Genomic DNA, 14742 nt, shown 5'->3' with positions numbered 1-14742 from the left:
GGTCCCAGCCATAGTGAAAACATCAGCAATTTCAATTAATCAGGAAAAATCTGATCTAATCTATAAAAAGTACTAGAGTCCTTCTCACCTGGTTTGCAAGGTGCAGATCCAAGGGGTGGGTTGCCCCGTCTGTAGGGTTCAGGGCTGTTGTCACCCACACCCCAGCCCCCATGGCTCCCGGTGGGTTTCCCCCAGGCGGAGGTCCCGTTGTCCACGCTGACCAGAGGGGGAGCAGGCTCCCCCCAGGAGGGCTCTGGTTTGGGGTGGGCACTGGAAGGCTCCCCCCAGCCTAGGAACAGGATGACTTTGAGGGCACACGTGGATTGGATAACAGTACAGAGAACAACGGACCCAAAACAAACTCTTGCTCTGGAACCTTAGGTCCATTTTGTTCACATGTTATAGGTCCAAAAGGCTCCTTATCAGTTTCTACCCCCAAGCCACAAGACGGCTGAACAATGAATCAAATGGCTGCCCCTCTGTTTATTATCTATGCATAGTCACTTTACCCCTACCTACATATTACCTCCACTACCCCGTACTCCCACACACTGACTCGGTACCGGTACCCGCGGTATATAATCTTGTTATTGTTACTTTTTTATGTACTTTTCTGAAGCAAATATTTACTAAATTAAGTCTTATTTCCTTAAAACGGCACTGTTGGTTAAGTAAGCTTGTAAGTAAGCATTTCACTGTAACGTCTACACACACCTGTTGTGTTCAGTGCATGGGATTTGTTTTTGATCCTACAGGAGAAACCCCTGCACTGCCATTCATACACCTAACAAAATGCATGTATTGTCAATTTCAACATTGTGTGCATCCTTGTTCTAAATCTAAGTTTAAACAGTCACAGTGTAACAAAAACATAGAAGAAAATCATATTGCTAAAATGTACCATTCCTAACCTTTTCCTGGTTTCTACAATGCCCCTTTATGCAGGACAGGCTGGACCTTGGCCAGTCCAGGACAGAGGAGGCTGTTTAACTCTTGGCCCTGTCTGTGGTAACCAGTTGGCCTGGCTGAAAGTCAGGCAGCCCCATCTCTGCCTGTGCCAGTTTGTCTATTGCTCCAAGAGGTCTACTTCCTGGATCAGATTTCACTCTCTCAGTTATGATTATCTCCTCATCTCCTTTCCGTCATGACCACTGATGTTAAAGAAATCAATAGCTTGTCATTTTAAGTATCAGGGTTATGTGGGAAAGGAGTGAAGGAAACTAAAGACATATTTCAGTGTATACTGTATGGACACAAAACTTGTATTGTATTATTGTGTGTTGCATGGTTGATTGTGGTGCATAAAAGAGCAGCATATGGGGCAGTGACTAGCCAGAACCAGCAGGGGATCTAAACTCTCCCTCTCTCCCCCTCCTCCGCTCCCTCTCTCCCCCCTCCTCCTCCTCCTCTCTCTCTCCCACTCTCCTCCTCCTCCGCTCTCTCTCCCACTCTCCTCCTCCTCCGCTCTCTCTCCCACTCTCCTCCTCCTCCGCTCTCCCCCCCTCCTCCTCCTCCCCCCCCCCCCCCCCTCCTCCTCCTCCCGCTCGCTCTCTCTCTCCTCCTCTAACTACTGACAGATGGTGGTTACTCCTATAATCACACACTTCCTCCACAGCTCAAACGTTTTGTGGCTCCAATCGCTATTTTCACAAGCCGGGTTAGTAAACAGCATTCTTGGGCTTCCTCCGCCACGTGTGCCCACGTGAGGTTGCCACAGTTACGCACACAGATGGGGGCGCCCGTGTTGTTGTTGTGAAATCAGAGGAGAGCGAGCTTCAGAGAAGTAAAAGGGGGTGGGGTCAGGGCGGGCTGGCATCGCTTTCGCCAATTTGGTTCTTCATTTAGATGGAAATCTAAGAGGCAAGGTTTTACCTTTAAACGGATCAACGTTTTGGAGCCAAGCATGTGTTCGCTGTGCGCCACCTAACAAGATGTTGTGTTAAGTCATAGGTAGAACAGACAACTATTTCCTTGTTCTTGTGTGTTCACAGTATAATAACAGTTGATTGAACTGCAACAACGGTTTTAAGATGCCGCTTTTTAACAAAACAACAAATCTTTATCAGGCCTGGCACAGTGAATTCATTCTGCCTGTTAGGTTTGTAAAACCCACAACACTGTTCTCCTCCCATGACTACATGTACAAAACGTAAACCCAACACGGTTCTCCTCCCATGACTACATGTACAAAACGTAAACCCAACACGGTTCTCCTCCCATGACTACATGTACAAAACGTAAACCCAACACTGTTCTCCTCCCATGACTACATGTACAAAACATAAACCCAACACGGTTCTCCTCCCATGACTACATGTACAAAACGTAAACCCAACACTGTTCTCCTCCCATGACAACATGTACAAAACATAAACCCAACACGGTTCTCCTCCCATGACTACATGTACAAAACATAAACCCAACACGGTTCTCCTCCCATGACTACATGTACAAAACGTAAACCCAACACGGTTCTCCTCCCATGACTACATGTACAAAACGTAAACCCAACACGGTTCTCCTCCCATGACTACATGTACAAAACGTAAGCCCAACACGGTTCTCCTCCCATGACTACATGTACAAAACGAAAACCCAACACGGTTCTCCTCCCATGACTACATGTACAAAACGTAAGCCCAACACGGTTCTCCTCCCATGACTACATGTACAAAACGTAAACCCAACACGGTTCTCCTCCCATGACTACATGTACAAAACGTAAACCCAACACGGTTCTCCTCCCATGACTACATGTACAAAACGTAAGCCCAACACGGTTCTCCTCCCATGACTACATGTACAAAACGTAAACCCAACACGGTTCTCCTCCCATGACTACATGTACAAAACGTAAACCCAACACGGTTCTCCTCCCATGACTACATGTACAAAACGTAAACCCAACACGGTTCTCCTCCCATGACTACATGTACAAAACGTAAACCCAACACGGTTCTCCTCCCATGACTACATGTACAAAACGTAAACCCAACACGGTTCTCCTCCCATGACTACATGTACAAAACGTAAACCCAACACGGTTCTCCTCCCATGACTACATGTACAAAACGTAAACCCAACACGGTTCTCCTCCCATGACTACATGTGCAAAACGTAAACCCAACATTGCAGGACGCTTCACAACTTCATAAGACTCCTGATCTAAAAGCTAGATGGCATTGTCAAAACACAAGATTATCAAGGACACAATCACAGTAACACTATAAGCAGTCCATTCATAGAGTATGTCTTCTCACCTGGACCCATGAGGGGTGGTCTGCTGTGTGGTGGAGGCGCAGTCTGGTGAGGCATGGCTGTGTCCATGGGCCCACTGTTCTGGCCTGGGCCCTGGGGGTTGTGGCCCCCATGGCTCTGGAGGGGTGGTGGGGGGCCGTGGTAGGTGTGATGTGGTGGGTGGTTGTTGTTGTTTCCAGGGGGGCATGCGGGGGCGTTCCCTGGGGGTCTACCTTGGGGTGGCCCTCCTCCCCCAGGGTTGTTCTTGTCCCAGAGGTTGACCGTCTTGTTGTAGGCGCCCGGGTCGCCCCAAGCCGAGGTGCCGTCGTCAATCTCCATCTTGCGTCGGATGGAGGGTGGGGAAGGTTCCTCCCACCCTGTGGGCTCTCCTCCTGAGGGGTCCTGCTTGCTCCCTCCTCCTCCCCCGTTGCCCTCCCGGCCTGATACACTGGGCTTCACGGGGCCAGGGCCTCCCCAGGATCCCATGCTCCCTTCTCCACCTCCTGCCCCGCCCATGCTCCCTCTAACTCCTCCGCTATTGCCGTTGGAGCTCTCCTGGGGCTTGCCGCCCCATCCTTGGGCAGGGCAACTTGGGCGCTGCTGGGCCATCGCTGGCTCCCCCCAGCCTCCACCAACATTTCCCCCCATCCCCGGACCAGGTTTTCCCCAGCCTCGGTTGCTCTCTTTCCAGCCTCCTGCTCCTTCTCCCTCCCAGGGAGGGTTGGTGGTGGGACTGCTCTTCTTGCCATCTGCAGGCTCTCTCCAGTCCCCCCCTCCTCCATTGCCCCCTCCTCCAGCGCTGTTGCCCCAGCCGCTGTGGGGCGGCTTGGGCCCATCTCCCCAGCCCTGGGGCTTGGGGGCCTTGCCGTGGGAACCATCCCAGCTTGAGGACTTTTCCTCTGGAGCACCCCAGGACTGGTTCCCAGCTTTGGGCATGTTGGGGCCTGACCCGGGGCCTCCTGGTGGGGGGTTCCCCCAGCCCCCAGGACCGTTGGGGGGATTCTTGCTGCTCGGTGGTTCACCCCAGCCAGAGCCGGGTTGGCTGGCTGGAGGCTTGGAACCACCCCAGCCAGGGGCAGCCTGAGGACCAGGCCCGGGACCCTCGCTCTTGGGGTCAGCCCGATGAGGGGGTCCGTGGCTGGGGTTGGAGGGCCCTTGGGCTGGCTCGGTGGGAGTGTTGGGGCCGGAGCCTCCCCAAGAGTCCGTCCCGGCAGCATCTGCCTTTCGTTGGGTGCGTGCCGCCTCCTCCATGTCCCAGGACGTGTGCTGGCGGACGGGGGTCTGGCCCCAGCCTGTGTTGCACAGCACCCTGGGGTCCAGGTCAGGGGCTGGGAGCAGGGGGGCAGGCTCATCCCTGGACGACCGGTCCTGTCGGAGGGAGTGTCCCTCTCCATCCATGCCCTCGCTGCTGCCCTCGCTGGCCGCCGTGGTGCTAGGGGCTCGGGTGCTCCAGGATCTGGCCTGCTGGGGAGGAGAGCTGGGGGCGTCCCAGCCCCCCTGGACCTCGCCAGAATGCTGCTTCCCCCAGGCGTCTCTGCTGCTCTGGCCTCCCCAGCCTCCAGAGGTTCCACCACCACTGCTTCCATGGCTCCCCCAGCCCCCGGCCCCAGAGTCCCAGCCCGAAGGCTCCGCGGAGGAGGCGACTGACTTGGAGTCTCCATTGTTGCCCCAGACGGTGCTGCCATCCTCTCCATTGACCAGCTGGGAAGCTCCAGGAGGAGGCTGGCCCAGGGAGCCCATACCTCCGGAGGGGCCACTCCAGCCGGACACGCTGTGGATAGGGGGCTCCTGTTGCTTGCTAGTATGATTTGGTCCGTCAGTGTTAAGGTTCTGAGGTTCTGAGCTGAAAGACACATTCGTGGATGAGGATGGGTGTGGCTCAGATGATTCTCCCCAGGAGCTGCCTCCCCCAACCGGAAGGTTGCCGTTGGTGCCCCCCACCATGGATCCTCCTCTGATGCCGTTCCCCTGGGCGTGAGAGGTGCCTGGCGGGTTGCAGAGGTTTGGAGGGGGTTGAGAAGAAGGGGGTTGATTGGGGTTGGCTCCCCCTGAGCTGCTTGCCCCCGCTCCTCCGCCCCCGTCGTGCCCCAGAACGGGCCAGGCCGAAGGGTTGGCATTGGGGTTCAGGTTCAAGTTGGAGGTGGTGGAGGAAGAGGAGCCCCAACCCCTGCCTCCTCCTCCTCCCATTGGGCCATCACTCTTCCCCTCCCCACCCCCGACAGAGGAGGACTGAGGAGGGCCATGGGAGGAGGGACCGGGACCAGATCCCCAGCCCCGATTGGCTGCTCCTTGGCTGGAGGCCATGCCGACCGTGCCTGCCCCAGGGTGATTGGCTGAGCTGCCGGGCCCAGAGCTGGCTCCTTTGCTGCTGGGGTAGTTGGCAGGAAAGTGGCCTGTCTGGCCGTTGGCCCCCGTGGCCATGCTCATACTGCTGCTGCTGGCCGGGTCAGTGTCCGAGGGGCATCCTCCTGCAGGGCCCTGGCTCTGGCTGCTGCGGGAAATGGAGGGCCAGGCCTCGGTGTCGCTCTCGTCGATGATCACTGTATCCCAGCCACTGTGATTGGCCGACGCTGAGGCGGAAGTGGCACTCCGATTGGCTGGCTGGTGTCCCCAATGGGGATTCTCATAATGGGCTCCCGGGCCACTCTGTGGGGGCAGCTCTGTTGGATGAGAGAGGATGGAGAGAAAGAGAGGATGGAGGGAGAGAGAGGGAGAAAGGGACAAGGTTAGTTTGTCTTCATACCTAGAAGATAACATGACAACAGTTGACATCTAAACATATGCCAAGAGTGTGCAGAGCTGTCCTCAAGGCAAAGGGTGGCTACTTTGAGGAATCTCAAATGTAACATATATTTTGATTTGTTTAACACTTTTTTGGTTACTACATGATTCCATATGTGTCATTTCATAGTTTATGTCTTCACTATTATTTTACAAAGTAGAAATTAGTAAAAATAAAGAAAAACCTTTGAATGAGTAAGTGTTGAAAACTTTTGACCGGTAGTGTATATGCCAAAATGTTCCCAAACTGGAGATTTAACCGATGATGGAGGACCCTTCAATTCTGGCTTCTGGAGCCCACCAGTCCCCATCTACACAGTTCCCGGCTGCGCCTCACAAAAGGATAGTTTTAAAATCAGCCAGTTAAGATTAGAATTTCGATTACAACGTGCGCATAGGCTGTACTTGTTTTAATAGCCTACAATGTTTATTCAGCTCAAATTTACTCACGAGGCGATGGCATACAACTCAGTGTAGGTATAGGCTAGTGTTTTTATTGGTTTTCTGTATTCATTTCAGGTTCACAGTACTGACCGAACCGAGGTCCCCGTACAGAACAGTTCGGTGCGAATACGCCACTGCGTATAACTAACTATAAGTTAAGTAAAACTATAAGATGTCATTTGGTTTGCTAACTTGTTAGCTAAGTGGCTCGATGTTAAGATCAAGCTTCTTGGTTACAGCAGAGACATTCAATCCCCTCCTGGATCAAGAACCCGGTTGCCTAAATGATTTTGTGTGTCATTATTTTGATAACTAAATAGCTCCCCCTTGTGTGCACTTCTGGTAATACAGTATACCCCGGTATGGTACAGTATGACAATCTGTCTACTGTCCAACCCTGGTTGAAATGTTGTGGGAGTTCTGTTTATTCTGCATATTTCCAAATACCCCGGTATACAGTATTAACGGTATATCACCCAAGCCTAGTAATCGCAACAGCTTTACCCTAGTTGCAGCCATCTTGGAATAAAGTGGGAGGCCTAGGTGGAGTCCACCGGCAGATCCGAAGACACCCATCCTCAGTCCTAACCCTTGACCCCTTGAGTCCTGCAGTTCAGCCTCAGTCTGGTCCTGACACCAGCTTCACAAACATTTGGCTCGACTGATAACCACTCTGCCCTGGAGTGTATTCGATTAGGTGAAACACTTTACATTTGTTCCGGCATCATTGTGATGTGTACAGCTGATATGACAAACACAAGTACCTAAACTACACAATACAACATTTATATCTGAATGTTTCGTAACGTTGCACCCCTGCTGTACAGAAAATTGCCTCCCAGTCCCCTCAAATCGCTCTACTGCCTCTACTCCTCAAACCCAAACAGTAGGATTTCTTTCTCTTCCAATAAAGAAACCACTGCTGAGAGAGGCTTGGGTAACAACAGTTCTAGAACTATCCCCTGAAGCAGCTTGGTGCATAAGAAGTGAGTCAGTCCAAAAGCCGTGGTAATCACTCTGCCGCCGCGTCAGTTCCCTCTCGTTGTTTTGGGTGTGTCTCCACATGCATGTGTGAGCGGAACGGACTGCACACACACAGCGTCTGCTTTTGTCTGATCTTTAAATGGGGAGAGATGCTGTTTGTCTGCAAGCTTTTGCTGGCTGTCTGTCTCTCACTCTCTGCAGAGCTTAGGCTTCTTCCAATGATTATATACAAATGGAAAAACAGAAAGAGAGGGAGGGAGAAAAGGGCAGTGTCTCAGACACAGCGGTGTGGTTTCTGTGGTGTAGTACAGGACGCCATTTTATCAAATCTGAACCAGAGCCAAAAACGCTCAGAGCTACAGTCTGTATCTGTTTCTCTCTCTCTCTTCCTGCAGCACGGTCGCTTCTCTGAAAAAACACACTAAAACTATCCTCATGAAGATATTCATCAGAATGTCATCTGTCGCTGCTGGATGTTTTCCGTTGCAAAATTGTACTTATCTTAGTACTTGCATGCATTTAAAGGCAATCGCGCACTACAATGCACAATGCAGTGAAAGACGCCCAGCGAATAAAGAGAAAGAGAGGGGGGATCACGGGCGAAAAGCAGGAACACTACCTGAGGAGAGGTACCTTCCGACCATGGTGAGCGAGCGCTACGTTTGGAGCGAAGCGGTGGCGGCGCAGGCGGCCATCCCCGTGTGTCTCTAGTCTCAATATGTCTGCTCGGCTCGCCAGGGCTTTCAGAGGCTCATTTTTGAAATACTGCCAAGAAGCTGTGAGCTCTCGCGGCATGAGAGAGAGACACACACCCTCCCCCCTCTGCTCTGCTCCAGCCTGCTTTGGCTTGGCTAGAGCCATCCTGCCCCTCTCTCTTTCTCTCTGGCTTTATTTAGAACTCCGCTCTATTCCTATCCATGGAGAGAGGATATTCTCTCTCAGAGAGAGCAGGGGCAGGCGTAGAGGGTTATGGTTAAAGCCGAGAGCATTTCATTGTGCACTCAATCCGCTCGCTCACGAGAGAGAAAAAACTAAACAAAAGGGAGATTCCTTTTTGCTGCCTCCCTCCCTCCCGCTTTCATGCTTTTGGAGTCGTCACTAAATGTTTAGCCAGGACCACTCCATTTACATTGAGCACAGCCTGGCCACAATGGGAGCCTCTCCAAAAGCAGAAGAGAGGAAGAGTTTTTGCTGCATCGTTGAGTGTTCAGGAATGACACTCAAATGTGCACACACATACGCAGGAAAACATACATGTTCACCCACACACTCAGACAATAACACGCATCGACACATGCAGGTATGCAGACACATTCTATGCACATATGCATCCAGATACATATGCATGTACACATATCATATGCATGTGTGTGTACACACACACACACCCCTCCCCCTCCTGCTTCACAATGATTTCCTATAGTATGCTGGCAGATGACGCAAAAACTGCTGTTGTGTGACGTCCCAAACAGACACAGACTAGTCTGCAGCGGGACTACACAGCACATACCAGAGCAGCTCCCTGGAACGCAAAACAGACACAGTTTGGCCCGGAGAAACACTACCACTTCAACGGCTGCATGGAAAACAGCATAAACACATGAAATTAAGCTCACATGGAGGTGGGCAGGAGGCCAGGAAGAGCTAAACGTCTGTCTTTACACAGTGAGGTCTGGAGTGACGGAGTGAGGGAGAGAGAGATAGAGGGAGGGAGGAGAGAGATAGAGGGAGGGAGGGAGGGAGAGAGAGAGAGATAGAGGGAGGGAGGGGAGGAAAGGGAAAGCATGGCAAAGACAGGGAGAAGAAGAGAGAAAATTAGGTAGAGAGACAGCAGAGAGGAGGGGTTAGAGAAAAAGAGAGCTAAACAGAGGAGGAGGGGCAGGCCGCTACCGGGCGCTAGCTAGAGGCAGGCCGCTACCGGGCGCTAGCTAGAGGCAGGCCGCTACCGGGCGCTAGCTAGAGGCAGGCCGCTATCGGGCGTTAGCTAGAGGCAGGCCGCTATCGGGCGCTAGCTAGAGGCTTGCAAAAGAGAAGCAGTAACAGCAGCAGCTCCTAAACTAACTGAAGGTGGGTATTGTTTACAAACGAACCTCTACTGCTCCAATACACAATACGTCCAAGTCCCACCAGAAGAACAGTGGTTCCTTATGTGGAAACCCAGGCCCCAGCCTTTTCCACTGTGTGTGTGGTGTGTGTCAACGTGCAGTGAGGTCATCAAAGACTCTCTGATTGGTGCTTTGTGTATAAATAATGCCCTTCATGTAAACTGTCTGGATGGCACTTACCCAAACCTCCAATCCACTACCTCGCTGCCGTTTCCCAGAAACGCGGACGGATGGTGAATTGCAATCTCAGCCTAGACATTGCTGTTGATAAGGTTTTTGTTTAGTAGTTTTTCCTTTCATTATGTTTCAACAAGTTGGGTTTGTAGGGTGAGAGTGTGAAAGTGAGGGAGATGAAGAGAGTGTGAAGGTGAGGGAGATAAGGAAGAGAGTGTGAAGGTGAGGGAGATAAGGAGAGGAAGAGAGTGTGAAAGAAAGTGAGAGCAGGAGGAGAGCTGGATAGTCACAGTCAGCACAGAGAATGAGAAAAAGTGGAAGAGAGAGTGAAGAAGAGATGGATGTGTTAGTCAGATCTCAGCTGGGTTGGTCCAGGCATAATGAAGACCCCCGGGGGCAGGAGAGGAGAGGCTTGTAGAGAGAAAGACGGCTGCTCTTTCAATCCTTCCAACCAGACACACACTATTACTTACCATACACACAAACTGCTGCACCCCCACCATCAAACCTCCTCTACCATTCCCATGATTAGCCTACAGTCTGATGACTATTGGCCCATAGAGAAACAATATTAGATGAAAACATGTTCAACTGAATTGTGTGCTGTCCTGTCAACACACTCACCCTGAGTAAGGCACAAGCCCAGTACGCTATAAACAGATGTAACCCAGAAAAGCTGCAACTTCGAGTGGCAGACTTTATTCAACATCATCTTGATTATAGAAGAGCAACAAACATTGGGTCTGAGACGAAAACAAAGCAGGCCATGCAAACACGGAGATTACCACAACAAACTGTAATGTGGGTAAATAACTGATAGTAGAAAATGGCAGCATTACATACAGCAGGGACGTCCTTGTATTGCTTTGACTACTATGAAGTAGAGATATAGCTGGATGTTTGTCTCAGTTTGTTCAAGGCCACTGAGTCTTGTATTGTTGACCATACCTGTTCTAATAGATTCAGTGGAGTACAATCTATAGATAGAAATCTGAAGAATAGTGCTGAGACAAAGGACTATTGACTAAGCCCCAGGTGGCACAGGCCTTCTAATAATAAAGTAACCACCATGCAAGTAGTGTGTGTGTGTGTGTGTGTGTGTGTGTAGCTCGTCACTGTACGGTTACAAAACATTTAGACGGGCAGAGGGGAGGGGGCAGTGTGAGGGAAGACAGATAAGGTCTTACACAACAACCTCCACTGTGTCCCTGTTCTCCTGTTGTGTGTGTAGACGTCGTGACGTAAATCTGGCGACACCACTGGCGGCCATTGGGCCACAGAAAAGGCAAGTTGGGTCCTCAGCTCAACGAGAGGAGACACCAACAGACAGACTCTAGGATGGCAGCCTATCGCTGGGGTCCTACAGCTTCCAGTGTTATGCAGTTGTTTCAGCTTGCTCTTGATAAAATAAGAATCTGGTAGATGACTCCTACACTGTAGAATTGTATTGAGTATCATTGGGATGGAGCTTAGTGCATAGGCGTTAATGCACAACAACCCTACTGCTAAAATATGTAAAGGTAACACTTCTATGAGTGCTGTTATCAGGACACAGCCATACTTTAAAAAGCAATGCAAAACGCCCTCATAAAAGCCAACTACAGATGTAGGATCTCAATTTGATCACCCTGTTGCAGGACAACAGATCAACCGCTACGAAAATGTGCATTAATTATAATCCATATTTCCTGTTGCTGCAAGACTATTTTCCTGCTGTAACAAACATCCTCAAATTAAGATACCTCGATTTTATTACATTCAGCCTTTTCTAAAATTGAATAAATAGTTTTTTCCCTCATCAATCTACAGACAATACCCTATAATGACCAAGCAATTTTTATTTTATTTATTATTATTATTATTTTTAACATTTTTGATAATTTATATAAAAAAAAAGTGAAAACTGAAATATCACATTTAAATTCACTACCGAAGTTTGGGGTCACTTAGAAATGTACTTGTTTTTGAAAGAAAAGCACATTTGTCCATTAAAATAACATCAAATTTATCAGAAATACAGTGTAGATGTTGTTAATGTTGCAAATGACCATTGTTGCCGGAAACATAGGCGTATAGAGGCCCAATATCAGCAACCATCACTCCTGTGTTCCAATGGCACGTTGTGTTAGCTAATCCAAGTTTATCATTTTAAAATGCTAATTGATCATTAGAAAACCCTTTTGAAATTGTTAGCACAGCTGAAAACTGTTGTTCTGATTAAAGAAGCAATACAACTGGCCTTCTTTAGACTAGTTGAGAATCTGGAGCATCAGAATTTGTGGGTTGGATTACAGGCTCAAAATGGCTAGAAACAAAGACCTTTCTTCTGAAGGGTCAGATCAGTCTAAGGACATTTCTAAGTGACCCCAAACCTTTGAACGGTAGTGTTCGTACTCAGACCCTTTACTCAGGACTTTGTTGAAGCACCTTTGGCAGTGGTTATGGCCTCGAATCTTCTTGGGTATGATGCTACAAGCTTGGCACACATGTATTTGGTAAGTTTCTCCCATTCTTCTCTGCAGATCCTCTCAAGCTCTGTCAGGTTGGATGGGGAGTTTTGCTGCACAGCTATTTTTAGGTCTCCCCAAAGTAGAGGTTGACCAATTAATCAAAATGCCCGATTAATAAAGGCCGATTTCAAGTTTTCATAACAATTGGAAATCTGTATTTATGGACAATTTTTTTTACACCTTTATTTAATCTTTATTTAACTAGGCAAGTCAGTTAAGAACACATTCTAATTTTCAATGACGGCCTAGGAATGGTGGGTTAACTGCCTTGTTCAGGGGCAGAACGACAGATTTTTACCTTGTCAGCTCGGGGATTCAATCTTGCAACCTTACAGTTACCTAGTCCAATGCTCTAACCACCTGCCTCATTGCACTCCACAAGGAGCCTGCCTGTTACGCGAATGCAGTAAGCCAAGGTAAGTTGCTAGCTAGCATTATTAAACTTATCTTATAAAAAAAATCAATCAATCATAATCACTAGTCAACTACACATGGTTGATATTACTAGTTTATCTAGCGTGTCCTGCGTTGCATATAATCGATGCGGTGCGTATTTGCGAAAAAGGACTGTCCTTGCTCCAATGTGTACCTAACCATAAACATCAATGCCTTTCTTAAAATCAATACACAGAAGTATATATTTTTAAACCTACATATTTATCTAAAAGAAATCCAGGTTAGCAGGCAATATTAACCAGGTGAAATTGTGTCACTTCTCTTGCATTCATTGCACGCAGATATGCAAGTTTGGGCCACCTAATTTGCCAGAATTTTACGTAATTATGACATAACATTGAAGGTTGTGCAATGTAACAGCAATATTTAGACTTATGGATGCCACCCGTTAGATAAAATACGGAATGGTTCCGTATTTCACTGAAAGAATAAAAGTCTTGTTTTCGAGATGATAGTTTCCGGATTTGGCCATATTAATGACCTAAGGCTCGTATTTCTGTGTGTTATTATGTTATAATTAAGTCTATGATTTGATAGAGCAGTCTGACTGAGCAATGGTAGGCACCAGCACGCTCGTAAGCATTCATTCAAACAGCACTTTTGTGGGTTTTGCCAGCAGCTCTTCGCAATGCTTCAATCATTGCGCTGTTTATGACTTCAAGCCTATCAACTCCCGAGATTAGGTTGGCGTAACCAATGTGAAATGGCTAGCTAGTTAGCGGGGTGCGCGCTAATAGCGTTTCAAACGTCACTCGCTCTGAGACTTGGAGTAGTTATTCCCCTTGCTCTGCATGGGTAACGATGCTTGGAGGATGGCTGTTGTCAATGTGTTCCTGGTTCGAGCCCAGGTACGGGCGAGGATGACAGACGGAAGCTATACTGTTACACTGGCAATACTAAAGTGCCTATAAGAACATCCAATAATCAAAGGTATATGAAATACAAACGGTATAGAGAGAAATAGTCCTATAATAACTACAACCTAAAACCTCTTACCTGGGAATATTGAAGACTCATGTTAAAAGGAACCACCAGCTTTCATATGTTCTCATGTTCTGAGCATGAAACTTAAACGTTAGCTATCTTACATGGAACATTTTGCACTTTTACTTTCTTCTCCAACACTTTTTGTTATTGCATTATTTAAACCAAATTGAACATGTCTCATTATTTATATGAGGCTAAATTGATTTTATTGATCTATTATATTAAGTTAAAATAAGTGTTCATTCAGTATTGTTGTAATTGTCATTATGACAAATAAATAAATAAATAGTCCGATTAATCGGTATTGGCTTTTTTTGGTCCCCCAATAATCGGTATCGGCATTGAAAAATCATAAATCGGTCGACCTCTACTCCAGAGATGTTCGATCGGGTTCAAGTCCGGGCTGTGGCTGGGCCACTCAAGGACATTCAGAGACTTGTCCTGAAGCCACTCCTGTATTGTCTTGGTTGTGTGCTTAGGGTTGTTGTCCTGTTGGAAGGTGAACCAGTCTGAGGTCCTGAGCGCTCTGGAGCAGGTTTTCGTCAAGGATCTTTGTACTTTTCTCCGTTCATCTTTCCCTCGATCCTGACTAGTCTCTAAGTCCCTGCCGCTGAAAAACACCCCCAAAGCATGATTCTGCCACCACCATGCTTCACCGTAGAGATGGTGCCAGGTTTCCTCCCGACGTGACGCTTTGCATCAGCTTGGTTTCATCAGACCAGAGAGTCTAGTTTCTCACGGTCAGAGTCCTTTAGGCGCCTTCTGGCAAACTCCAAGCGTGCTGTCATGTGCCTTTTACTGAGTGGCTTCCGTCTGGCCCCTCTATCATAAAGGTCTAATTGGTGGAGTGCTGCAGAGATGGTTGTCCTTCTGGGTGGTTCTCCCATTTCCACAGAGGATCTCTGGAGCTCTGTCAGAGTGACCATCTGGTTCTTGGTCACTTCCCTGACAAAGGCCCTTCTCCCCCGATTGCTCAGATTGGCCGGGCGGCCAGCTCTAGGAAGTGTCTTGGTGGTTCCAAACTTCTTAAATTCAATAATGAGGAGGCCACTGTGTTCTTGGGG

At 48.6% G+C, this 14742-nt stretch overlaps 1 protein-coding gene across 4 annotated transcripts in view; it reads right to left on the bottom strand.

The window, feature by feature from the left end:
• The window catches only part of LOC110514101 (trinucleotide repeat-containing gene 6C protein), a 78568-nt gene that overhangs the window by 18704 nt on the left and 45122 nt on the right, over positions 1-14742 (bottom strand). For 3 of the 4 annotated variants that reach the window (XM_036941648.1, XM_036941649.1, XM_036941647.1), the window contains exons 5-6: positions 3261-5897; positions 89-289 (exon numbers count right to left, since the gene is read on the bottom strand). In XM_036941648.1, the coding sequence (XP_036797543.1) occupies positions 89-289; positions 3261-5897 (2838 nt within the window). Of the gene's footprint in view, positions 1-88; positions 290-3260; positions 5898-8065; positions 8192-14742 lie in introns of those variants that run through there. The other variant, XM_036941650.1, reaches the window with a different exon arrangement.

The sequence above is a fragment of the Oncorhynchus mykiss genome, chromosome 13 (genome assembly GCF_013265735.2).
Source record: "Oncorhynchus mykiss isolate Arlee chromosome 13, USDA_OmykA_1.1, whole genome shotgun sequence".
In the NCBI taxonomy this organism is placed as follows: Eukaryota; Metazoa; Chordata; class Actinopteri; order Salmoniformes; family Salmonidae; genus Oncorhynchus; species Oncorhynchus mykiss.
This window is presented reverse-complemented; position numbering and strand designations above follow the sequence as displayed.